This window comes from Saimiri boliviensis, chromosome 9, assembly GCF_048565385.1.
Source record: "Saimiri boliviensis isolate mSaiBol1 chromosome 9, mSaiBol1.pri, whole genome shotgun sequence".
In the NCBI taxonomy this organism is placed as follows: Eukaryota; Metazoa; Chordata; class Mammalia; order Primates; family Cebidae; genus Saimiri; species Saimiri boliviensis.
The window spans coordinates 77,455,560-77,482,780 of NC_133457.1; the positions used below are offsets into that span (position 1 = coordinate 77,455,560).

At 46.5% G+C, this 27,221-nt stretch overlaps 1 protein-coding gene across 6 annotated transcripts in view; it reads right to left on the minus strand.

Moving 5' to 3' along the window:
- RIN2 (Ras and Rab interactor 2) overlaps positions 1-27,221 on the minus strand; it is a 243,288-nt gene that overhangs the window by 59,626 nt on the left and 156,441 nt on the right. For all 6 annotated transcript variants that reach the window (XM_010343725.3, XM_010343724.3, XM_010343726.3 and 3 more), the window contains one exon: positions 13,948-14,048. In XM_010343725.3, the coding sequence (XP_010342027.1) occupies positions 13,948-14,048 (101 nt within the window). The remainder of the gene's footprint in view (positions 1-13,947; positions 14,049-27,221) is intronic.

Below are 27,221 nucleotides of genomic sequence, written 5' to 3' on the forward strand. Positions count from 1 at the left end.
CTGGATTTTTTAAATGGACAATTTAATGTCATCTGTAATAAGATGTGCCTGATTTTTTTTTTTAAGAACAAAAGAGATTCCAAATAAATACCTAAAATGTACTATGAATTTTCCACCAGCCTGGCCAACATGCCAAAGCCCCATCTCTAATAAAAGTAAAAAAAATTAGCTGGACATGGTGGTGCGCTTCCGCAGTCCTAGCTACTCGGGAGGCTGAAGCAGGAGAAAGACTTGATCCCTGGAGGTGGAGGTTGCAGTGAGCCGAGATCATGCCACTGCACTCCAGCCTGGGGGACAGAGGGAGACTGTGTCTCAAAAAAAAAAAAAAAAAAAAAAAAAGAATTTTTCAGTCAACAGCAGACGTTAGATCATAATTCAGCTAAAAAGGGATTGGTTTCGTTAATTAACAATATCTGAAAACCCCTCATAGAATGAATGACAAGTCCCCTATGGAAATAAATAAGGTGGTTGTGGCCCCTAAGTCAAGTGATGCTTTCCTAAGGGACGTTCCATGGTTCTCCGGCTCCCTTCCGTGTATCTATGCGAGCAGCTGTGTCTCAGCACAGTCACTATCACGTCTGCCTTGAACTGGAACCATTTGTGGTATACCCTTACGTTTTATCAAGGCACTCTGTTTTTGCTTCTACTTACATGAGTCATCCGGAGACACTGGGATGACTGGGTCAGCAGGATTAGTTGGAGGAAGAATTGTCACAGCTTCTCAAAAGCAGCTTGGCTTTTGGCTTTTATCTCAGTTCCCCAAACCCTGGCGACCTTCTCTCCCACATCAGGCTTCACAAGATACGGAGAGCTCTCCTCTGGGAAAGGTGACACCTGCTTGCTTTGCCAGCTTTCCCCGGCCAATCCTGGTGGAATCTACAAGGACCGCCCCAGAGGGATTGGAAGGACTGAGCGTCAGGCTCCTCCCACGTCCCTCCTTGCAAGGGCTCACCTTTCTGGCCAGGCACTTCCTGAAAACAGTCTTTAAGAAAAATTCCTGGCTTTCCTTGAAGCCTGAGGGCTGTTTCCCTGAAGGTTGGGGGGGGCGAGGGGGTGGGTGGGGGGAAGGGGGTCTTATAGACTTTCATTTAAACAAAGTTTCTCCTTGTTTACCTGGTACATACTTAGTAAGTGGTTACAGAATAAAGACAATGTGCTAATTATCAACAGGGTGATAAGTTCTTATCAATAAAACAAAAACAACAACAAAAGCAGAGCCCAGATTCCATATTAATAGCTTTTGCCTCTGACAAAATTATGCTTTAAGATTTATGACATTGCTTATCTCCCAAACAGAAAACAAAATAAAGGGTGGGACGTGGTGGCTCACGCCTGTAATCCAAGCACTTTGGAAGCTAAGGCAGGCAGATCACCTGAGTTCGGGAGTTCAAGACCAGCCTGACCAACATGGTGAAACCCTGTCTTTAAAAAAAACAAAAACAAAAACAAAATAAAGCTCTATTGGTGAAAAAGTGGAGATTAACTTTTGATGTTTAAATTTTTAATTTTTAGAAAATACTTTTTTAGAGATGGGGCTCTTACTGTGTTTCCTAGGCTGTTCTCAAACTCCTGGCCTCAAAGATCCCCCTGCCTCAGCCTCAGTTTCCTGAGTAGTTGGGGCTACAGGCTCAAGCCACCACGCCTGGCCCAATTTTGATATTTTGTAACATCTCAATGTTAGAAACTGACAACATTTTCTAAAAAGTGATGGATATATCAGTGTAATCCATAAAGGCATGGTTTTAATTTTAATTGTCATTGCTTATTTTAATAGTTACATGTATTCAGTGTGTTTCCCAATTATGGTGGAAATACTGATACTGAATTTGCTTTTTTTTGAGACAGTCTGTCACCCAGGCTGAAGTTCAGTGGTGCAATCTCGGCTCACTGCAACCTCCGCCTCACGTGTTCAAGCAATTCTCCCGCCTCAGCCTCCTGAGTAGTTGGGACTTCAGGTGTGCACCACCATGCCTGGCTAATTTTTGTATTTTCAGTATAGATGAAGTTTTGCCATGTTGTAGCCTCAAACTTCTGATCTCAGGTGATACACCCACCTCGGCCTCCCAAAGTCCTGGGACTACAGGTGTAAGCCACCACATCTGGCTGAATTTGCTTTTTCCTTTTTTTTTTTTTTTTTTTTTTTTGAGTTAGAGTCTCACTCTGTTGCTCAGGGCTGGAATGCAGTGGTAACACCATCTCACCTTACTGCAACCTCTGCCTCCCAGGTAGCTGGGATTACAGGTATGCGCCACCATGCCCAGCTACTATTTGTATTTTTAGTAGAGATGAGGTTTTGCCATATTAGCCAGGCTGGTCTCGAACTTCTGGCCTCAAGCAATACTCCCACCTCGGCCTCTCAAAGTGCAAGGATTCCAGGTGTGAACAACCCCCCGCCCCACGCCGCCCTGCTCAGTCTGGGAAGATCATCTTGTAGATGCATCTACGTGCCATTGCTCAGCTTCTTCCTTACTGAGTTCAAGCTACTTGGAATGTCTCCTGCCATATCTGGCTCCTACCTACCTACCTGTCAAACTGAGTTCATATCCTCATCCTTTATCTTCTTCAGCTGCAAGTAATCTGTGGCCCATCACATTCCTTCCTTAAGTGTCCCCACAGCTCCAGGGCACCTACCCGATTCCTCTCTGAATCAGACTTCTCTCCCTTACCAGCTTGGCCTCATCCCCAGGCCCTATTCAGGCCTAGCTGTGGGCAGGCAATAAAAGGTTTGCTTTCCCCGTGACCAGGGGCCTGAGGAGGAAGTAATCTGCAGACAGCAAGGTTTACGGAAGAGGAGGAGCTCAGTGGGCAGGGAGAAATGTTCTTAGGGCACTGGGCCTCTCCAGTGGTTTCTTTCTGGGGCCCCCTAACAAATAGTATCGCTGCTCAGTTCCAGCCTCAGGAGACAAAGCGTTCTTGTTTCTGTGCTTATCAGGAAATGGGCAGCAAAAATCACCACAGCTACCAAGAGCCCCCTGGCCTTTGGCCATGTCTGCGGCAAGAAAAGGAGGCAGCTCCAATCCTTTCAGAAAAACAAATCCTTCCTTATTGCTCATGAACTTCTCCCGTGGACGCTCCTTCGAAGCTCAAGTCAACTAGCAAGGAGTGGACTTTGAGTGGGTTTGTTTATAAAAGTCAATGATGTTCCTGCAGTCTACATAGTGGAAAAAAAGATGACAAGAAAGATAAGAAGAAAAGTCAGTGATGAGTTTTAGTTTAGAATTAAAATAGTTCCATGCCCACCAGGACCAGACCGGTGCTCCCTCCAAGGTCTCCAAATACACAAAGGCTTTTACTCCAGCAGTGGGAATGAGATGTAGGATTCCAACAAAAGTGGTCTGCTGAGTGCAGGAGAAAGCAGAGGACAGACAGTACTGGCAGGAAAGAGCTCTCGGATGAAGGCAGGTGCATTGCATGAGGTCTGAAGAGACCCCAAGTGCACACAATCTGGGCTTTTGCATTCAGTCATCGATTTAACTGGAATCAAAGCCACCCACCTCCTGGCATGTGAGTGCACTGAAATCACAATGATATTTTTGGTAAGGCATGTCAGTTTCAATGGAATCAACCCTAATTCTAGTCTCCCTCAGCCTCCTAATCTTCAAAGGTTAGGTGGAACGAGGACTCGAAGTCAGACTTGAATCAGAGCCTCAGCATTCCCCCTTCATGACTGCGAGGCCTGCACCCATGACCATGCACCACTGAGCCTCAGTTTTCCTGTGTCTAAAAATGGATTCTTGTTGAAAAAAGGAACGTGTTAGCAAAACAAACCTGGAAAGAACTTCTGATTCTAAGTGCCTGGAATGTCTTTGAATGTATGAGTAATGGTTCTGTTCAGTGGGAGTTTCCAGGATGACTGCTTACTGTCTCTGATTTTTGGATAGTCACAGAAAGAAAGCAAGGCAAGTTGTTTCTATGCTAGGGCTGGCCAATACTATTGTCTAAACACAACTCTGGAGCTTGTCTGGGCAGAATTTCATGTAACCTGAGAGAAAGCAAAACCCCAAAGCTACTAGAGGCTGGCTCCCAGTAGGTCCTGGAAGCAGGAGAGTTCTCCATCTACCATTGGTGTCTAGGCTCAGCTTGGGCTTTGGTTGTTTCAGATGAAAAAAAGGAAAAAAAAAAAAAAGCCACTTCTCTTGATATTTTTGTGTTAAACTTTCCACGTGTATCATGCTTCTCCAGGAGCCTCCCTTTTGCTGTGCGCCAGACTAAAATCTTTTTACAGGCTGTTGCCTTAACCAGCTGCAACGGCAAGAAATGCACACCCTGGAATGTGCCACTGCTGGAGCTACAAGAGGCCAGTGCAGGGGTCGTCTTATGAATCAAGGACGAGACAGAAGTTGGAGTCTTGTGCCAATCATGGTTCTGCTCTTGGAGCAGTAGATTTTGACCATGCATGTATCAAAAGGAATACAAATATACACTCCAAATGCCAAACCACGGCCAAGATGCCTGGCTAGGTGGGAGATGGGGCCAGGGCTTAGTGGCACTGGGAGAAGAGAGGTGGTGGGGCTGGGATGAATGGCTTCTGGAAAAATATTAATACCAGAGGCCTGTTAAATAGAGAGACAAAAAATAACGATCCATAAGGAGGATATCTGTCAACTAAAAATCTCTGGCACAAGGACCAATTCCAATTTTTGTTACACACACACACACACACACACACACACACACACAGAGAGAGCAAACAAAAAATTCCCAGAAAAGCTTCAACTTCAAAAATACCTAGAAGTTGATGTCCAATGATTTCTTAACACCTTCAGACATGAAAATATTTCTTTAGAATTTTGAAGTTCAGAACTTGAGTCTAGTTAAAGGTTAAAAAAAAATAGAATTTTGAAATAGAATGAAACATGTCTCCGTAATATTCTATTAGTCTGGGGAAGAAGGGAAATCTCAATCCATTCTGAACACATCAGGAGCCTGGCCTGGCTAACCCAGTTCACAGCATGGAAATAGTTAAGCGGAAGAAACCTTTACCCACCACCCAGTGTGGGGAAAATGGTGGGCAGAGAGGCCTGGGGAAATGGATTGTCTTGAAAGGACCCCTGCTTGGCTGGGCACGGTGGCTCACGCCTATAATCCAAGCACTTTGGAGGCCAAGGCGGGTGGATCACCAGAGGTCGGGAGTTCAAAACCAGCCTGACCATCATAGTGAAACCACATCTCTAAAAAAAAAAAAAAAAAGAAAGGACCCCTGCATATTTAGCCAAGTTTTAAGGGATGTCAGAGGCCATCCAGTTTCTCTCCTTATTTAAGATCAAAATGCTAGAAATTGCTAGAACTTGTCCTAGGTCTGGTTTTCCGACTAGTGCAGTTTCCCTAGAGAAAGGAAGTTCATATTTAATTCCTTAAGGTCTTTTGTGTCGCATTAAACTCAAAAAGGAAAAGGAATCACCAGTATTATTTGGGGTTACAGATGTTATTCCTCAGTGGCAAAGGGCTGCTGCTTTTTGTGGGCGGAGGCCCAACTTCCTCAAAAAAGATATGTAAGAGCATGTCGCAGGAGGGCTGTTCTGAAAAACTTTTAAGGCCTTTGGTAATTTTTATGTTCTATCAGCTGAGGTCCAGCAGAAGAGGACACAGAAATGGGAACAAAAGCCCATGTCTGCCTCCGGGGAGACGCTGCCATTTTCAGGAGGGAAGAAAAAGTGGTGGCTGTTTTGCCTAGAAACTTCCTCTGATTGACTCTCCAGCTAGAGATGAAAAGGCCAGATATGGAGTCAATGCTGGCAGAGGGTTTCATTTGTTCGTGTAAAAATAAGAAAGAGGAACAAAGAATCTGTTGTCTTGGTTGCCCTTGGAGCCGAAAACAGGCAGGCGGGCTCCAGTCTTGGTCCCGATGCCCTTCAAGCCCGGGGCTTGCACTCTGCTTTACGGAAAGGCAAGCGTTCCATGGATTGGCAGTTTCTAGTATTTAACTGCTTTGGGTTACCATGGTGTTATCTCCTAGCGTGACTCATTCTGAGATGAATCCGAACTGAACAGGTATTTTATGGCAGAACCAACTGCCAATATAGCAGCAATGGAAAACCTACAGAGCACAAAATGGGCCCAACTCTAGAGTATGCTGCTGGTGACGATGTGTGACCGAGGTTTGCTATAGACAGATAAGCCAGCCACTGCATTGGAAGGTGCTACCCGTCAACAAAAACAAAATCTATTGCTAGGAAACTGCACTTCCAGGATGATCAAAAACACCCTTGTAAGTCAGTGAAAAATCACGCATGATCTGCCATTTAAATGGATTGTAATGCGAAAACATTGGAAGGGTACACACCAAAGCAAAGAATTAAATCAGCCAACCCAACAATCAAAAATGGTTCTGTCTTGGAGTGGGGGCGGGGTGGGGGGTCAGGGTGTTGTTTGTTTTTATTTTCTGCATTGTGCTTTTTCCACCCTGTACATGTTTTACTTTTGGTTATCAAAAAAAGAAATCTTAAATGTCCCTTTTAAAAACCTTCCCAAAGATAACAGATATCACCAATCAAGACAGACTGAACAGCTCTTTAAGCCATTTTTGATCTGGAAGCCATTCTTAACACTTCTTATTCATTAATGAAACTGAGGTACCTCTGACCTTGAGTTACGTGCTTCCTACCTGAGGTTCTCCGGACATCTGGTGTCTTCCTCTATTCATCTGGCATATTCTTCTATTACGTCCTGTTTCATTACATGATACTCACTTGTTTACAATTTTTTCCTTCCTTGGGTTGTATAAAGCTTCAGGCTCCACTGTCTTGGTGTTTTAGTAAATAGGATCCACTGAATAAAAACTTCCTTTTTTCTTCTCTTTTTAAATTCTTTTTCTAAGACGGAGTCTTGCTCTGTCACTCAGGCTGGAGTGCAGTAGCACGATCTGAGCTCGCTGCAACCTCCGCCTCCTGGGTTCAAGCAATTCTCCCTCAGCCTCCTGAGTAGCTGGGATTCCAGGTGCGTGCCACCACGCCCAGCTAATTTGTGTGTTTTTAGTAGAGACGGAGTTTTGTCATGTTGGCCAGGCTGGTCTAAAACTCCTGATCTCATGATCCACCCTCTTTAGCCTCCCACAGTGCTGGGATTACAGACAGTGAGCCACCTGGCCCAACTTAAATATTTTTTAAAATTTGAGTTTAATTGTTGCTACATTGGTAATAGTGTAGCAAAGAGTTGATCAACTCTCATAGAATTCATTGAAAGCATGTTCAGGACACCCCTGGTTGAGTTGAAATACGGAAATATTCTAGGGGATTGGAGGTAAATTGATCAAAGTAATCATAGCAGAGAATCCTCAGTGACATGGCTGGAAAACATCTCACTATAAACCAGTTACTGCTACCCAGCCTGTCCTATGGCCATTCGTTAACAGGTCTATGAGCCAAGCCATTGAGGTGTGATGTGTTTACGCTGCGGACATTCATCTACTGTATACTTATTTGTGCAATTTTGCTAAGTTATGTTGTGCTTCAGTGGAAAATTATTTAAAAAGCGGCACTAAGTAAGGGTGGGTCTGGTTCAAACGGGCACAGAGCCCCAACCTGGCCACAACTGTCCCCTTGAGACTTAAGGAAGTGGAACTCTGGTCATCCTTTCCCCAGGCTGCGGCCACCATCCTTCCCTTCTCATCTTCGGTTCTCACCTCTGGGCAAGTGAAGAAGCAAACATTTGTACAAGGGAGGAGCCATCTGAGGTTCCTGTGGTTTTGATGCCAATGCTGTCACACAGCCACTGGGAAGCTCAGAGCTTCCCAGAAGAGGCCAAAGGTGATGACCAGCTGCTACATTGTAGCATTGAGAAGAGCTGGCCACGGAATTTTGAATTTCCTGTGTCATGCCTGGTTCTGTGGTGGGGCAGGAGGAGTGAAGACACGGGACCACAGGCAACCCACAGCGATCAACCTGTGCTAGGGGGCACCAGTGAGGTGGCAACAGGAGTGACGGCTACAGGAGAGTAGAGGAAGGGACGAGGAAGCCACCGCCCTCATTGATCTGCTCCAGCCAGGATCCCAGGGATCCTGCACAGGCAGCCTGAGTCCAGACAATAGCTCGAGAGGTTGTTCTGTGGATCCCTCTGTTCCGCCTCAGGACAAAGTGATCTTTTTTTTTGAGATGGCATCTCGCCGTGCCGCCAGGCTGGAGTGCAATGGCGTGATCTCTGCTCACTGCAACCTCCGCCTCCCAGGTTCAAGTGATTCTCCTGCCTCAGCCTCCAGAGTAGCTGGGACTACAGGTGCATGCCACCAAACCCTGGCTAATTTTTTGTATTTTTAGTAGAAACAGGGTTTCACTATGTTAGCCAGAATGGTCTCGATCTGCTGATCTCGTGATCAGCCCGCGTCACCCTCCCAAAGTGCTGAGATTACAGGCGTGAGCCACGGTGCCCGGCCAAACAAAGTGATCTTTAGAGACTTGGCTCAGCCCAGAGGGGATGGTTTCACATGATAATGAAGGTGGAACCTACCCCTGGCCTGGTGGGCCTACCCGAAAGAGACCCGCTTCTCCTAAATGAAAATGGACTGTAGAATCAGGCAGAGGGAGAGGGGAGTGAAATGCCTCATGTTCCTGTACTCTCCAGTCTTTGGAGGTATGCAGTGGGAAGAGAGGAAGCAGGAAACTGCCTTGGGAGAGAGCAGAGATCAGGAGCAAGAAGCCTTCAGTCTCACCCCTGGCTTACGGGCTTCTGTTTGGTAGATTAGCAGAGACACGAGGGAGATTTAATCAGCTCCCACTCTAATGGCCAAATATTAAAATAGTTCACGGTAGAACTGGTGGAGGAGGCATGAATGGAGACTGGGGAAGGACCTCTGCCCTATTTCTTTGCTAGGGAGGAAGCCTAGGGTCTGTCACATATTTTCAACTTTTTATTTTTTTGTGCATTGGTTGCTGGCCCCCTGCAAGAGGTCTCTGATTCACGAATACTTTAGAATCGCTGAGGGGCTTGGCACCATTCCTTTATCCATTCAACAAATACTTAGCGAGCATTCTCTCTGCCAGATGCTGTCCCTGGCCTGCAATCCCAGGGTGAAGGACAGACCCAATGCCTGCTCTCACAGAGCTACCTTCTAGAGGTGGGAGGAAGAAAATGCAGGTAGGCCAGGTGTGGTGGCGTACGCCTGTGATCCTAACTCTTTGGGAGGTTGAGATGGGCAGCTTGGTTCAGCTCAGGAGTAGCCTGGGCAACGTGGGGAAATGTCTCTATTAAAATACCAAAAACTAGCCGGATGTGGTGGCATATGCCTGTAATCCCAGCTACTCAGGAGGCTGAGGCATAAGAATTGCTCGAACTGGTGAGGTGGAGGTTGCAGTGAGCTGATATCATGCCACCACTACTGCCCTCCAGCCTGGGTAATACAGCGAGACTCTGTTAAAAAAAAAAAAAAAAAAAAAAGGCATAGATAAGCAAGTGAGTGAAGAAACATAAAGCCAGGTGAGGAGGCAGACCTATCTCTACTCAAAATACAAAATTAGCCAGGCGTGGTGGCGCATGCCCGTAATCCCAGCTATTAGGGAGTCTGAGGCAGGAGAATCGCTTGAATCTGGGAGGCGAAGGTTGCCGTGAGCTGAGATTGCGCCACTACACTCCAGCCTGGGTGACAGAGGGAGGCTTCGTCTTTAATAATAATAATAATAATAATAGTTTTGGTTTTAGATGCAAAGTTTCAGAAGCCTTTGAACAAAGGAAATGTGTCTCGGACTTAGCTTAGCTAAAAGGTTCACTATGCTGCTTGGCTAATAGCCTGGAGAAAGCGGAGCTAGTGGAAGCAGAGGCACCAGGCAGGGGCTGCTGCAGTGGTGCTAGTGAGAGGTGGTCCCATCCTGGATCGATTTAAAGGCAGAGGCCAGGCGTGGTGGCTCACACCTGTAATCCCAGTACTTTGGGAGGCTGAGACAGGTGGATCACTTGAGGCCAGGGGTTTGAGACCAGACTGGCAAACATGGTGAAACCTCATCTCCACGAAAATTACAAAAATTAGCCAGGAATTTTGGCATATGCCTGTACTCCCAGCTATGTCAGGAGGCTGAGGCCTAAGAACTGCTTGAACCGGTGGGGCAGAGGTTGCAGGAAGCTGAGGTCATGTCACTACTGCACTCCAGCTCTGGGCAACAGAGCAAGACTCTGTCTCAAAGGAAAAAAAAAAAAACAGGTAAAGCTGCCTCGATTCGGAGATGGATGGGAGGGGGCAGTTATGAGAGGAATAGTAGCATCGTGGATGACTGCAAGGCCCAAGAAGCTGGAGGCATGGTGACTGGGATGGGAAGACCCAGGAAGGAGTGTGTCTGTGACGGAGCCCTGCCTGAGTGGGCAGTTGGTTACACGCCTCTGGACTCAAAGAGAGGATCAGCCAAGGGATTATCAATTGTGAATAACTGATGTATAGATGGTATCAGAGCCACAAGACTGGGTAGGATTACCTAGGAAATTACTCCAAAGACCTCCTTTGAAAACGACATGTGGTGTGTCTTATTACCATGTGTCAGGCACTGTGCTGAGTCCTTGACAACTATTAACTCATTTAATCTTCCTGATAGCCCTATGAGGCAGCTCTGTTATTATCCCCATTTTAATGATGAGAACACTGAGGTACAGATTTTTTTTAAAGTACTTTGTACAAAATTAGTGAAAGAGAGAAGAGGAGAGGTGTGAAGAGTGAAAGGGAGTGGCTGAGCCCGTGCAGGGGCTCACACCTGTGTGTAATCCCAGCACTTTGGGAGGTTGAGGTGGGAGGACCACTTGAGCCTAGAAGTCTGAGATCCACCTGGGCAACACAGAGAGATGCCCATCTCTACCAAAAAAAAAAAAAAAAAATTAGCTGGTCGTGGTGGTGGCAGGCACCTGTGGTCCCAGCAACTTGGGAGGCTGAGGCGGGAAAATCGCTGAGCCCAGGTCAAGGCTGTAGTGAGCCATGATTGTGCCACTGACTCCAGCCTGGGTGACAGAGTGAGACTGTCTCAAAACAAACAAACAAAATCCAAACAAACCAAAAAAGTAAAGGAGAGGCTCAAAGTGTGATCTCTGGGTTCTCCAGGGCTGGAGTTCAAGGAGATAAATAAGAACCAGCCAGGGCACTGAGGGGAGCAGCAGGACCACTAAGCGGGTCCCAGGGAGGTGTGGGCTCCCAGAAGCCAAGCCAAGCAAGAGTCCCGAAAAGGAGGGCAGACGAACCATGCAGATGGGCTGACGAGAGACTGGCTGAGAGGTGGGTACTCGCCTCCGGGCTGAAAACGGTGACATTTTCATTTTCCCTAGCCTCATTCTGAGTGAACTTCCTTCCATTTTGACTGTAGGCAACAAACCACAGTAGTATCCTCAAGGGCTGTGACTTTGTCACCCATAGAAACCACAGAGGTTTTCACCATCGTCACAGCTGTTACAGAGATCGTGTCACTTAGGCTTACCTGTCACGTGTAAAAAAGAAGCACCTATGCCACGAAAGCTCACACGGAAAGCTCACGCTGAAACACTGATCACTGGATTTCAGGATAATTGTTTTCCCCATGACATCCTATATGTCTTATTTTATGCATTTAACATATTACTCAGAGAAGGAGTCCATGGCACAAGAAAATGTTCAAGATCCATGTAAGCTCAGTATTAACCACAAAACCAAACGCCGACACAGCTAGAGTCGTAGTGATTCTAACCTAGGGGACTAGTTTGGTGCCTCAGCTAGTATTCTGTCAACTAAGGAACCACAGGCATTTCGTGGTGGCCGTGGTGGGGTAGGTGACTCCCTATCCCAGCTCACACTCACAGGGTATGAAGCTGCAAAGGAATCTGACTGCGGGGTGTTCCTGCAGCCGTCAGCTGTGTAGAGCCAAGGGCCCGGGGGCGCTCGCTACTTCTCTCTGCAGGGGTTTGGCTGAAAGCAACTCTGCTACCTACTCTTCCTCTTCCTTCCTCTGCCCTTTGGCTGCTGGCTCTGTGCCAGGCTGAATTGTGGCCACAGCTATGCTTTTCCTTGATTTTGGAAATAACCAAATGGGCCCTCCTGACAGCTGCATTGAACAAAATGGAGAAATTAAAAGCAAAATCGCTACTTCTAAAAAATCAGCAAGAGACTCCAGCACAGAAGCCAAAACCCTGTAGCTTTTCCCTACAACACACAGTTTCCACGACAGTCAAATGCAGGCTCCAGCGAGCTTTCCTTCTTAGGAGCGTTGGGAAGATTCGGTAAGTTAGTCACTATAAACAACTTAGATCAGTGGTTGATCGTGGTCAACACGACCTACACTGTTAAATAAAGACAACTCACCTTGCTTTTTCCTCTTTCTTTTCTGTTAAAAAAAATCCAAGTAAAATGCCTCTGCAAATTTGTAAATTCATGAATTAAGCAACATAGCATTCAAAGTGACATTCATCTGGGGAAAAAGGCTACATGAACTGCTTATGGTTATTCTTACATCTGAAAAGGAAAAGATGGAAGGAAGTACTAAAGATTAAGCAAGCTCCCGGCTCTCACTCTAATCTCCATGGAGTCAGGAAACAAGATCTTGATGGCCCCTCACGTGTTCGGACAGTCCTTCTCACGCCCCTAAAATCCCCCGTGCTTATACGCAGGGGAGAGGTTTCCGCTACTCTGTGTCTGGGTGTCTGTCATCTGCAGAGCTTGGGGTTGATCTCACAGTGCTGCCTTTCCTGGCTATGGGAGAAGTCAGTGCTACCAAAGCTCACGTTATGCTATTGTTATCAACCTAGACTCCCAATTAAATTTTAGCTCAAGAAGGCACGGGATAAAGAAAAATCCCCTGGCTAAAGATCCACGATGTTTGAAACTGCTCTGGAGATGAGGCAGTCACTACCTGAAAATTGTTGTGCATTTGTCTAGTTGATGGGGAAAAACATAACAAATTGAAGACTTTCACATGAAAGTCAAGAGGAATCACAGAATGCTGGGTGCACTGGGGGCAGGGGGACCATCTGGTTCACCTCCATTGTTTTGTAGAGAAGGAAAGGGAAGGAAAGGCACAGAGGTTTAGTGGGGAGTGCCGTTCCCCGAGAGACATCGGGTGTCAAAGTACCACCTTCCAGCTGCAAAGTGCCTCGCTGGGATGGTGCTCTCACCCCTCAGCGTGTGGCGGGGAACTAGTCGGGCTGGTTTGAAACTTGCCTGGACAACCAGAACTGTCTGGCTGGCCTGCCTGCTGCATGAGTTGCAAGCAAAATCCACTCCATTAATCTCAGCCTCACACGGCTCCAGGCAGCCTCAGCCCCGCTTTCTGGGAGAAAGGGGAAGCTGATAATGAATCTGGCCTCCAAGGCACCAAGTGTCTGTGTTTTTGTAGCCATTAGATTGTTATCTTGCTAGCATCAAAGTTGGAAGAGGTCGTCTCCAACTTCTCACTACCACCCTGACCCCTGAACTTTGCACCCCCTTTCTCCAGATACAGACCAGTCCCCTGCCACCTATTCAGAGAGTCTGCTGTACGGGCACAGGCATCGGCTTCGACAGCACGCTGTCTCCCCTTTGTATCTAATTTACAACTGCAGCCGGTTTCCAGTCACGGCACGGCTTTTCAGGTTAATAGCTTTGGAGACTGCTGGGGTTTTTTCTGACCTGAGAATGCAAAATGAGTCCATCCTCTTTAGCTGCTCCCCTGTAAGCCTTCTGGAGACTCACACGGCTACACTGAATTCTACTTTGCACACGCTGGATCCCGCTGCGTTACTGTTTCCATCACTGGGAGTAGGTGGATATGGCACAGACAATTTTAGGTTTCCGGGTTCTGGTGCCAGGAGGAATCGAGAGAGTATAAAGTTCAAGTGCCTTCAAAGTCATTAAAATAAACCAGCAGACAACTAGCTCCTAGGCCACTCCCACCCCTGCAGAGGATTCGTCTAGAGCTGCCACCACTCTCCCAGCTGCTGCACTTCTGAGGAGTGACTGCCAGTCAGCCCTTGGCACTGCCAGGGTTCGTTCATTCGATCCCTCTCGCACACCCATCACCTAACCGTGTCTCTGGTCACCTGTGGGTTCCAGCGGGTTCCAGGCCATTTTCCAGGCTGACATCTGTCCGCACCATCTCCTGTTTCAGTTCTCCGATCTCTGAGGCAATTGTGTCAATGAGCTATTCAAAGACAAAAACAGTATGACGTCAGGAAGTGGAGAGGCGTGGCATGCCCACAGCGCCTGGGGAGCTCAGGCTCTTCAATAGGAACAGAGATGATCATCTTTTTCTTTTTCTTTTTTTTTTTTTTTTAATCTTGGCTTTGTGAATTTCCTCTAGCCAAAGGAAAAAATAAAGGGGGAGGGAGTAGCTTCTCCTCAGAAACGGGAAGAACTTAGGTTTCGGTATTGTAATAAGAAAAAGAATATGACACACAGTTTGTTAGGTTTCAGTAATGTGAAAAGGAATATAATATAACCCCCAGTTAGCTTTCTCAACATGAATATAGATGGGAATAAATACATCCTGGCAAAACAGGGCCTCAAGATTCATTTGGCAAGGGAAACCCTCCAAGGGAATCCCCTTTTAAGGACTGAAATTCATACAATCATCATTTTGGTTACAGAAATGAGCTTATTTAAAAGAAAAAACCAGCTTACACATTGATTTCTGAAGACATCAAAATGATTTTTTGCACTGCTATGGTGAGAAGATTGTTGGGGAAAGGGAAGAGAAAGGACTGAGTGAGGCTGGGAGTGAGTGGGCAGGAGGGAAAGAGGACCCCAGGGCCATCTAGGGGAAAAGGCGGCCCCATCTCAGATCCCCCCCTACCCCCACCGACTAACGCACCTGCATCTGACCCTTAAGTCTGGTCTAAAACCTTGTGCCCTCCTATTCGCTCATTCAACAGAATCTTTCTGGTGCATACTAGGCACCGTTAAGTGTAGAGTGGCACTTTGAGAGGCCAAGGCAGACAGATCGCTTGAGGTCACGAGTTCGAGACCAGCCTGGCCAACATGGTGAAACCCCATTTCTACAAAAATACAAAAAAATTAGCTGGGCATGGTGGTGTGCGCTTGTAGTCCCAGCTACTCTGGAGTCTGAGGCAGGAGAATCACTTGAACCCAGGAGCCAGAGGTTGCGGTGAGCTGAGACCATGCCACTGTACTCCAGCCTGGGCAACAGAGTGACACTCTATCTCAAAAAAATTAAAAAAAAATTTTTTTTTAAGAGCATCAAGGGATCCTGAGGCTAAGAAGTTTGAGAACCATGGTTCTCACTAAAGAGAAACGTTGTCTTATTTTTTTTTATTTTTTTATTTTTAAGATGGGGTTTCACCATGTTGGTCAGGCTGGTCTTGAACTCCTGACCTCAGGTGATCTGCCCGCCTTGGCCTCCACAGTGCATGGATTACAGGCGTGAGCCACCACGCCCGGCCATCGTCTTATCTTAAGTAACTTTTTCCCCACCCAGAATCTGGGAGGGAAGCTTCACTTGCGCACCTGAGGTCGGGACTTCAAGACCAGCCTGACCAACATGGTGAAACCTTGTCTTAAATAAAATAAAATAAAATAAAATAAAATAAAATAAAATAAAATAAAATAAAATGTGACCTCATCTATTCACCCTTTATTTTGACAGACTTTTTTGGGCTCCCGCTTCATGCCAGGCACTACCAATGGGGAGTGAGGCTAAGAAGATCTCAGTTCTTGTGGAGATGAAATTCTGGTGGGGCAGAAAGACCCCAGAACCAAGCACTGAGCAGTTCCAGAATGAAGACAGATGAAGGCCATGCTGTGGGAGCCACGAAGGGGCCACACAGACCAGGGCGGGTAAGTCAGAGCAGGTCTTTTTGTAATTGACAGAGCCTTGAATGACAAGAATGCCATCAAAAGATCAGAGGGAGGGCCCTCCACATGGAAAGAAAGTTCTGAAGGCCAGGAAGGTGTGCAGAAGGAGAAGCAGGCAGGGACCAGGTCTTGCCAACTTTGTAGTGTTGCTATTCCCCAACTTGAGTGTTCAGTGATAAGAACCACTGGAAGGCCTTACGTAGGGGAATGGCATTTTACTTCTGTTTTATGGTCTAAACAGATCACTTTGGCACTGAGGTGGTTGGAAAGGGTGAGATGAGAAACAGGAAGACCAGTTAGGAGCAACTACAGTGGTCTGGGCAAGAGATGATATAGCTAAGACCGAGGTGGTAGGGGTGGGAATGGAAAGAAGCGGGGGGAATTTCGGTACAATCTGACATAGAAATTGATATAACTTGATGGATTGAATGTGGGGGCAGTGGAAAGAGAATAATCAGGGATGGCTCCCAAGTGTTTGCTTTGAGCAATTAATAAATGGCATTGCCCTAGACTGAGATGGGAGGAACCGGGAGGAATTAGACCTGAGGGGGAAACCACGTTGAACTTTGGGAAAATTAAATGGTATTTCAGTTGCTTATCAGCCATCAAATAAATGTGTGAAGTAGCTTCTGACACTCTGGATGGAGATTTTTCTACATCCGGAAGTCACTGGCGTGTGTGGTTGGCATTGGCACGGAGGCAGGGAGAGATTACCTAAGGAGAGAGGTCAATGGAGAAAGAGGCCCAGCAGGTAGCTCTGGACACTCCCATGACTTAGAGGCCAGAAGAACAGAAGCCAGCCAAGCTCTTTATGCTTGATCAGTGCCTGTGACTGCAGTAAGGACGGCAGGGGAGCTTCCAGAAGCACTGGGGCCTTGAGAGAGAAAATGATTAGGAGATCCTATTTTATACACATCTCTGCAGCAAAGGTTTTTAAAAAAATCTGACAATGCCAAATATTCTAGGATGTGGGAAAAACAGGATCCCCTTTGTCTTACTCTGTTTTCTGCTGCTATAACAGAATAATACAGACTGGGTAATTTATTAAGGACAGAAGTTTATTTGGCTCATGGTTCCGGAAGCTGAGAAGTCCAAGAACATGACTCTAGCATCTGGTAAGGGTCATCCCATGGTGGAAGGCAGAAGTGAGTGGAGACAGGGAGAGGAAATCGGCCATGCTCATTCTTTTTGTCAGGAAACCATGCCCTTGAAAACTAACCCATTACCAAGATAATGGCATTAATTCATTTGTGAGGGCAGAGCCCTCATGACTTAATGATCTCTTAAAGGTCTCACCTTTTAATACCATTACAATGGCAGTTAAATTTCAACCTGAGTTTCAGAGGGGACATTCAAACCATGGTCCCTCTTACACTGCTGGAGGAATATTCCCCAGAGCCACTTTGGAAAGCAATTTGGCAACGTCCTGTAGGGTTAAAGATACAGAAACCTGTATGTGTACTCTAGAAACTAAACTTGCACGTGGGCACAAAGATGCTTTTGCAAGAACATTTGTTGCACCATTATTTGTGTGAGCATGTAAGCGTCCATTAATAGGAGAATGGATAAATTAGTCGAGGTCTAAAATACTACACGACAGTTAAAAATCAATAACCAGAACTGTAGGTATGAACACATGTATAAACATAAAAGCTCAAAAAGCTTTTTTTGACAGTAAGAAAAAAGGCAAATCAAGAAGTATTATGTTCAGTATATGAAGTTTAAAACCACACAAATCTTCCCAACACAAAGAAAAAGATACATAAATGGATATCCTAGTTACCCTGATTTGATCATTACATATTGCATACATATATCAAAATATTCTGTACACCTCAAAATATGTACAACTATGACAATAAATTAACAAATAAAAATGTATCTTAATGATATTTATATTGATAACATGTTGAAAGGATACTATTTTGTCTATGTTAGGTCTAAAAATGTATTATTAGGCCAGGTTGGGTAGCTCATGCCTGTAATCCCAGCATTTTGGGAGGCCAAGATGGGAGAACTGCTTGAGACCAGGGTCCTGGACAGCCAGGACAGCACAGTGAGACCCTGTCTCTATACAAAAAAAATTTTTAAATAAAATACTGTTATGTGTTATATTATTAAAATTTTAAAAGCATGCGAAACTGTACTATATGTTTATGGACACACACATAGAAACAAAGGCTATTATGGGGTTATAATCCTAATCCAGGGTAGTGGTTACAACTCTAGGCAGGAGAAATGGATGAAAGTGTTCACAGGTCAAGGGGCTCAGCCACATGTGAGATTTCATTTATGTATTTATTTTGTAGAGGCAGTTTCTCACTATGTTGAGCAGGCTGGTCTTGAATTCCCGACCTCAAGCAATCCTCCCACCTTGGTCTCCCAAAGCTCTGGGACTTTAGGCAGGCCCCACTGTGCCTGGCAAGATTTTATTTCTTAAAATGAAATGACAAAACGATGACATTGGACAGTGCTGAGTGATGGGTATTTGAGTATCGTGTGTGATTTTCTGAAGGCTTAAAGTACTTTGTAATCAAAATTTTAAGAAAACAAGAAAAAGAAAGGGTGGGGTGTACGAAAATGGTGGAAGTGAAGGGACTCAAAAGGTGGAAGCAAAGAAGGGGTTCAGGGGAGTTTGGGCATCTCTGCTGAAGCCCCACCACCCCACAACTATGCCCTGTTTCATTCTGTGGCCCCAGTCAGGAGAGCCACACACCCCCCAGAAGCAGTAGGCCCTGTGAGGGAGGGCCAGCCACAGCCTCTGGCAACCTCAGAGAGAGGACTCCCACCCCACCAGGAAGCCCCGTCACTAGGCACATCTCCCTCTCCACACGTGGGTCACCTTCACAACCACCATATTGATTCGAACATTAGCAACAGCAAATGGCCGTGATTCCCATTGGAATGGGCGCCAGTTGATTCCCTTCAGCCAGGCTGTTTTCATCTGGGTACTGCTCTTGCCACTGCTGTGGGCTGCATCTCCAGAGCTCCAAGTTTCCTCCTTGCTTCCTTCTCTACATCTGGCCAAACACAAGAAGCTAAGATCTGTGGCTGTCACTAAGCAGCACGCTCGTGCCAAGTCACCAGTCATGCCACACCACCTATCTCTAGTGCAGAAGAAGGCGCTGTGATCCCAAGGCATGAGGGTGGACAAGCACAGAGGTGGCACTTGGCTCGATTGCTGTGGACCCTTCTCTGCTGGATGTGGGGATTTTTTCCAGTCCCCCACTTCCCCACCCCGCCCCCTGCCAGCTTTTCCCTCCCCTTCCATTCAGTCCTGACTCACCCGTCCCACAGCACAGAAGGATTTAATCTCACAAATGGACCAGAGTTGAACGTTTCAGGGCCAGTCCTGCCTCTCAGAATCATGTCTCTATACCCACTGGGCCCTCTGCCAGCAGCAGGTAGCATCACAAAACACTCCCTTCTCTCTGAGGATTGGATTTCGTCCCACCGATGGGATTTTGGATATTGTTTGAAATTGTTTTTGGACAAATTCGTGTTGATATATTTGTTTGTTTCTAATTCTTACAGACTTTTTTTTTTTTTTTTTTTTTTTTTGAGACGGAGTTTCGCTCTTGTTACCCAGGCTGGAGTGCAATGGCGCGATCTCAGCTCACCGCAACCTCCGCCTCCTGGGTTCAGGCAATTCTCCTGCCTCAGCCTCCTGAGTAGCTGGGATTACAGGCACGTGCCACCATGCCCAGCTAATTTTTTGTATTTTTAGTAGAGACAGGGTTTCACCATGTTGACCAGGATGGTCTCGATCTCTCGACCTTGTGATCCACCCACCTCGGCCTCCCAAAGTGCTGGGATTACAGGCTTGAGCCACCGCGCCCGGCCCAGACTTTTGATCTCATCCTTTATATTTGGTTCTTCAAAATTTCCTTCTTCGAGGGCAGAGATAACTTGTTACCCAAAAAGGAGGCCAATTTTAATGTCAGCTTTCCCACGTCAAAGCCAATAAGCAGATGGTGCTACAGGCCAAGTGCAGTGGCTCATGCCTGTAATCCCAGCACTTCGGGAGGCTGAAGCTGGGCTGTTCACTTGAGGTCAGGAGTTCGAAACCAGCCTAGCCAACATGATAAAACCGCATCACTACTAAAAATACAAAAATGAGCTGGGTGTGGTGGCATGCATCTATAATACCAGTTACTTGGGAGGCTGAGGCAGGAGAATTACTTGAACCTGGGAGGCGGAGGTTGCAGTGAGCTGAGGTTGCACCACTGCACTCCAGCCTGGATGACAGAGTGAGATTCTTTCTCAAAAAACAACAACAACAACAACAACAACAAAAAACAAACGAAAAAAACCCCCACAAACCCACAAAACAACAACCAATAAAAACACAAAAAATTGGTGCTACTAAATGAAGTTTCTCCAGATCCACTTACACAACCCCAGGCTCCAACACATCCTTGTACCTGTGCAGAATTCCTGCGAGCAGGGGGAGAGGGTACCCGAGCATCTGCAAAGCTGGCGAGTGAGCGCTGCTCACTACAGCCCGCTCGGCTGCCCAGGAAGTGTGTGGACACCTCAGAAAGTGGTGGGAGAGCCATATGGCTGTGATTCCCTGCGACCAGAGGTTCAGACAGGACACCAGCTTGCCAAGGCACAAAGTTGGTGAGACAATGGTTCTTACATCAAACACCCAGCACAGCTGCAACAGACCCAGAAAACCCCACAAGCAGTGACAAAGACCCCAACCCAAGGGACAGTTACCTATCCTTACAGAGCACAGCAGACCTCAACTGATAAAGCCGGTGCATCGCCTGTGTTTGTTTTTCCCTGCAGGCATGTACAGCAGGACAGAAGACTGATGTGCTGCCTTTAGAAGCTGGGAGAGAGTGGGCTGCTGGCCTGGCTGGGGATTTCTGGGGAAGAAGAGGGGGTGCTGGTGACCACAAGAGGGAGAGGAAGGCAGGCCAGGGGTTGGGTCCACTCCCTTATCCTGCATTCGTGCATAACACACCTTGAGAAGCCGGAGATGCTTATCTGGGTGCTTCTGCATGTGAGCCGGCATCCTGGCCGAGGGTGAGAGAATAACTAGAAAAGGCTCAAGTTCCTTCCCAGGCCTTTGAGGTCACACCCAGGGCTGGGCCTGGGCAAGGCTGGGCCTGCTGAGTTCGTCTGGTGCAGGAGTCTATAGTAATTTGTACCGTTTTGTAATCATTCTTCGTAATTTCTCAGTAGGCGGGGACCTCATCCAAAAGGCCATTCTTCAAGCAGCAACCTTGTGCAATTTCGAGGCAGTCTGGCTTGCAGCTGTGACTGGTGATCTGGCAGCTGGGAGCAGGGGTAAGCATACCAGTTTTTGGCTCAGAAAGACCTGGCTTCAAATCCTGTCTTGGTTCCCTGTTAGCTCTGTCACCTTGGGTGAGTGGCTGACCCATCTGGGTGCCCTCATCCTTAAAACCCCAAAGCTAAGGCTGATGATATCAAGGGAAGGTCATTGGAGGAATAAAAAGGACAATGAGATTAAAACACTGCAATAGGCCTGGTGAGGTGGTTCACACCTGTAATCCCAACACTTTGGGAGGCCAAGGTGGGTGGATCACCTGAAGTCAGGAGTTTGAAACTAGCCTGGCCACATGATAAAACTCTGTCTCTACTAAAAATACAAAAATAGCCAGGTGCGGGGGCTCAAGCCTGTAATCCTAGCACTTTGGAAGGCCGAGGCGGGTGGATCACGAGGTCAAGAGATCAAGACCATCCTGGTCAACATGGTGAAACCCCGTCTCTACTCAAAATACAAAAAAATTAGCTGGGCATGGTGGCACGTGCCTGTAATCCCAGCTACTCAGGACGCTGAGGCAGGAGAATTGCCTGAACCCAGGAGGCGGAGGTTGCGGTGAGCCGAGATCGCGCCATTGCACTCCAGCCTGGGTAACAAGAGTGAAACTCCGTCTCAAAAAAACAAAAACAAAAAACAAAAATAAGCCAGGCGTGGTGGTATGTGCCTGTGGTCCCAGCTATTCAGGAGGCTGAGGCAGAAGAATCACTTAAACTCGGAAGGTGGAGGTTGCAGTGAGTCGAGATCACACCACTGCAGTCCAGTCTGGGCTACAGACTCCATCTCAAAAAGAAAACAAAACACACTTCAATAGGCACCTAAATACTCTCTAATCCTCTTCCTATTTACACATCATTTGACTGGGTGCAGTGGCCCACGCCCATAATCCCAGTACTGTGGGAGTGTGAGGCAGGAGGATCACTTGAACCCGGGAGTTCGAGACCAGCCTAAGCAACACAGAGAGACCTTAGCTCTACAAAAAATTTAAAAGTTGGCTGGGCTCAGTGGCTCATACCTGTAATGTCAGCATTTTGTGAGGCCGAGGCAGGCAGATTGCCTGAGCTCAGGGAGTTCGAGACCAGCCTGGGCAACATTGTGAAACCCCGTTTCTACTAAAATACAAAAAATTAGCTGGGCTTAGTGGGCACATCTATAGTTCCAGCTACTTGGGAGGCTGAGGCAGGAGAATTGCTTGAACCTGGGAGGCAGAGGTTACGGTGAGCTGAGATCATGCCACTGTACTCCAGCCTGGGCAACGGAGCGAGAGACTGAATCTCAAAAAAAGAAAAAAAAAAAAAGAAAAAAGAAAAGAAAAATTAGCCAGGCACGCTGGCGTGTGCCTGTAGTCCCAGCTACTCAGGATGCTGAGGTAGGTGGCTCACTAGGGCCCAGGAGTTCAAGGCTGCAGTGAGCCATGATGGTGCCACTGCACTCCAGCGTGGGTGACAGAGTGAGACACCATCTCTTAAATAAATAAACAACAAATTATCGCTTTATATGAATTTCAATTGTTATTAACCAGTGAACGGATACTAAAAGACATTTAAAATGAATTCATATACCTCCCAGCCAGGAAAGAGACCATTTAATCACCAGCAGCAGAGACCTGGGACTACAAAGTAACAGTGTCTGCAGAGTCGTCTCCCTCTGCCTGTCTGCTCAGAAGCCTCTCATCTAGAGATATTTCCACTAGGCATCAAATTTCCTCTAATAGAAAAGTTGTTGTATGCGTCTTTGCATGCATAGGAGGCTGCAGGGAGGAGGTAAAAGGGAGGGACCCCAAGTCTTGTTTTCTTTCTTTTAAGGTTAGATAAAAGGAAAAAAATTTTCTTGAAGGTCAAGTAAAAATCAAACCAGAAAGTGCTTATAGCACAGGTCCTGATGCAGCGCTCTTCACATTCCAAGGCTCACTCAGGAATGTTATCAGTGGTTTGAAAAGGGATGTGTTGCTGGTATGCTGAAGAGCTGAAACCTAGGGTGTGGGAAAAGTCAAGTCCTTGGCGCCCAGCTATGGAATTTCCATTCCCCAAGTGCATCAACTTGGCCTTGAGGTGTGGTAAGCCATTTATAATCCCAGAATCAGCTCTGCAGCATCAGACCTACCTCCAGATCCTAAAAAAAACACATGACTCAAACAGTTCCCTCTACCATCTGCTTCTGCTTGGCAAAGGAACCTTCTGGGGTGGTGGGTACCCCTCATGTTGGGGTTTTGCTAAACTAGTCTGGAAAACAATGGGTTTCCTCCAAACTTCCAAATGGCCTTTGCCCCCAGGACCTGTCACCTGCAAAACAAAAAGGTAACGGGGGCCGTTTCCCTTCACTTGCAGAGGGACGCCTGGGGAATGATGCAGGCGCATCGCGGGAGAACATTGCTTCTTTTTTTCAACTTTGTGTATTACACCTCCCAACGGTGTCTGCATTTAGATATTGGAATTTAATTGTAATTATAAGCATCACAAATAAATATATTTTAATTAAAGAAAATAAATGATTGTAGTTAAAAGCAATCTCCCTTGACCATCACCCATAATCTCCTTCACCTACTTAGATGTAACCACTGTTTTCAGTTTTGTGTGTATTTTCTTTGAATGGTATCATCTGTGGTTTCTCCACCCAATGGAATCGTACTGGCTTACTAATTTTACTCAACAAATTGTAATGAGGTTTATCCACATTGATACATGATGCCCTGGCTCATTCGTGGTAAGTGGGAACAGTTTTTCACCATAGGGATATACCACAATCCACACATCCATTCTATTTTGATAGACGCTTAGTGGTTTCCAGCGTTTTGCTATCCCAGGCAGGGCTGTGATGGTTACCTGTGTGTTCCCCTGTGCACTGTGTGAAACCTCAGAGAAAATGCCGGGGCCTACGGATGTAGCAGCTTCTGAGCTGGTGCCACATTGCTCCCGGGTGGCTGTGCCCTTTGCCACTGCCCCTGCCATCTGTGAAAGTGTCCACACTGCTTGTTAATGACTGATATTATCAAACTTTTAAACAGACCAATCTGATGAGCAGAAATAATTTTGTTTTGTTTTCATTTGCTCTGATCTGATTATATTTGTATGGCTTATTTCTACTTCCTCTTGCAAAGAATTGCCTTTTCATTTATCTGTTGCCTATTTTGGAGTTTCTTGAGTTTTTTGTTTTTTTTATTATGTTGCGTAAGTTGGTTGTGTATATGAAACCACTGTCTGATATATTTCACATATGTTATCTTTTACTGTTTTTCTGCCTTTTAAATTTTAATGATGATAGAATCAAATTTATCAAAGTTTTCATTATGGCTGCTGCTAATTGACCCCTGCCTAGGAAGAAGTTCCTCACCTTGAAGTAATAAAGTCTCCTTTATTTTCTGCTAAGACTTATATGTAATACAACTTTGCCTGTTTATATATGATGTATTTATTTACCTGTAGGCTTTTTATTCATCTGGAATTCAGTTTTGTACATGGTGTAAGGTCAGGACTAGACAGCAAGGAACAATTATAAGATGGCCAGAGTGGGTTCCCCCAGCCTCTCAGGCAGTACACCCTGGGTTGACTGTGTCTGCCTGAGGCACCTTCTGCAGGCTAAGCCATGTGCCCAGAGGGCAGCTTTTTTTTTTTTTTTTCCTAACTTACCTGAAGGCTGGGGAATGGTTAGAGGAGGGGCACAAACAGGTGAGGTTACAAAAGTGAGGTTATGAAAGGTGGGTGTATGAAGGTGGGATATGGAAGGAGGAGGCGTGAGGGTGGGGTATGGAAAGTGAGGTATGAAGGTGGGGTATGGAAAATGGGGATATGAAGGTGGGGGTATGAAGTGATGGAGGTATGAAATAGAACTCTGTCCTTCATTTTTCATTGCAAATGGACAGCAAATGAGCTCAACAGCGTTTATTCAATTGTCCATCCTAGCCCTGTTGGTTCAAGGTACCACCTTAGTCAAAATCAGGATATTCTATTTACCAAAAAGCAACATTCACTACCTTTTAATTCCATTTTCTCCTTACATCTCAAATACCAGTTAGGTAGAAAAAAAGGTAGTAAGCCCCATCCTCTGAGTTAAGTGAAATGAGTATTTTGTTGTGAATAACTTCATGATTTTAGTTCAAATTAGTAAATAGCAGTACCTAAAGGAAATAAACACAATGGATAATTTAATATTTATCTATTTTTAAAAATAGAGATGGAGTCTTGCTGTGTTGCCCAAGCTGATCTCAAATTCCTGGCTCAAGTAATCCCCCTGCCTTGGCCTCCCGAACTGCTGAGGTGACAGCTGTGAACCACACCTCTCTGCCAATTTAATATTTAAAAGCAGAATTTGACTCAAATGCCTACTTGGAATGTTATTATCTCTGCTGCTCTAAGCAGTGTGTCCTTGAGTGGATAATTTGACCCCTTAAATTTCCTCACGCTTTAAAGGAGGACAGGATGAAGGCTGTGTCCTGGGTTGCTGAGAGTTCACCAAAGTGATACTGGCGGAGCCCCCAGCAAGCCAGCATCTGTAGTGTGCTGGTGGAGAGAGGGGTGAGTGACTTATACCCTCTTCCGAAGACAGAAGAGTGAGCAGTATGGTTTAAATGAGTGCTGGAGTGTGGGGTGGGGTCCAGGTGGCAGAATGCATTGGCTAATTGTATCTGCTGGGGACACTGATCTTGGAGCACTTCCTGGAAGCAGGAGGGAAACTCCCCATCTTATGGTTCCCATGGGCGCTTCAGTTCCACAGGGACATGGGGTCTGAGAAGCATGGATGGACTTACAGTGGACATAATATTTGAACATAATATTTGAAACTAGGAGAGCCCCAGAAAATTAAGCACCTGGTGTCTCTGGTGACTGGTGCTACCTCCTCGGGGGACCTCAAGGCATTGATGACGAGGTTTCCATAGCTTTGAAGATCTGGGACCTTTTTCAGATCTGAAAATCCCTAGAAACATCAGGCTGCATAGTCACCTCAATTGAGACCGGCACTTCCATCAGAAGGTGGGCTCTCGCAGCTCCTGAGAGAGAGTGGTCAGGACGAGAGAACCACATCCCACAAAGCCGGTGATTCAGGCTGTCACAGCTGGCTTTGTTTGGTACAGACATCACGAAGGTCCCCAAGGTCAGTCCTTGACCAGTGAATGCTGGGTGTTGGGGTATAAATATCCTAGCTCCCCATTCCTGATGGGGATAATTGAGGTGAGACCTACACTGTCCTCAAGCTCCCTTTAAGATAAACCCAGGGGGCTGGGTGCAGTGGCTCATGCCTGTAATCCCTGCACTTTGGGAGACCGAGGTGGGTGGATCATGAGGTCAGGGGTTCGAGACCAGCCTGGCCAACATAGTGAAACCCCGTCTGTACTAAAAATACAAAATCACACACACGCACGCGTGCGCGCGCACACACACACACACACACACACACACACACACACACACACACAAAGACTGAGCCAGGCCACGTGGCTCCCGCCTGTAATCCTAGCACTTTGGGAGGCTGAGGCGGTTAGATCACTTGAGGTCTAGAGTTCAAGGCTAGCCTACAAAAATTAGCTGGGCGTGGTGGCAAACGCCTGTAGTCCCAGCTACTCTGGAGGCTGAGGCAGGAGAATTACTTGAACCCAGGAGGCAGAGGTGTCAGTGAGCTGAGATGGTGCAACTGCACTACAGCCTGGCGACAGAGAGACACCCTGTCTCAAAAAACAAACAAACAAAAAAAAAAAAAAAAAAAAAGAAAAAGAGAAAGAAAAAGAGGGACCAAAATTTACCTTTTAGGGGACTTCACCTGATACTGGACCTCTGATCTCTGATCTCTTTCCCTCAGGCTCCAATCCCCACTCCACTGTGCGTTTCTCTTGGGAGCACTTCCTGATAGCCACTTTCACACCGTTCTTCAGCTCTGGGCCTGTTTCTGGGGAACCTGGCCTAGGACACCCCCCAACCTTCCTGCTTGACCTCGCTTTCACCATTGGAGGCTGATGGGCCTGTCTGTAGGTTCTTCCTGGAGCCACAGGTGCTCCCAAACGCCCCCAACCTGGATGCAAACTCTACGGAGGAGGAATGCTGTCCTTCGGTTCACTGCGGTCTCCTCTGCTCAGAACAGTCCCTGGCACGCACGAGCTGTTGAGTGAATCAAGTGCTCTTCCCTCTCCGCCTTTCTCTTGGTGACTTCTCTGTTCATTTTCCCGCTAGGCAGGGGGTAAATCAGGACAGGGAGGAGGTGGAGCTTGGATCCAGTCCATTA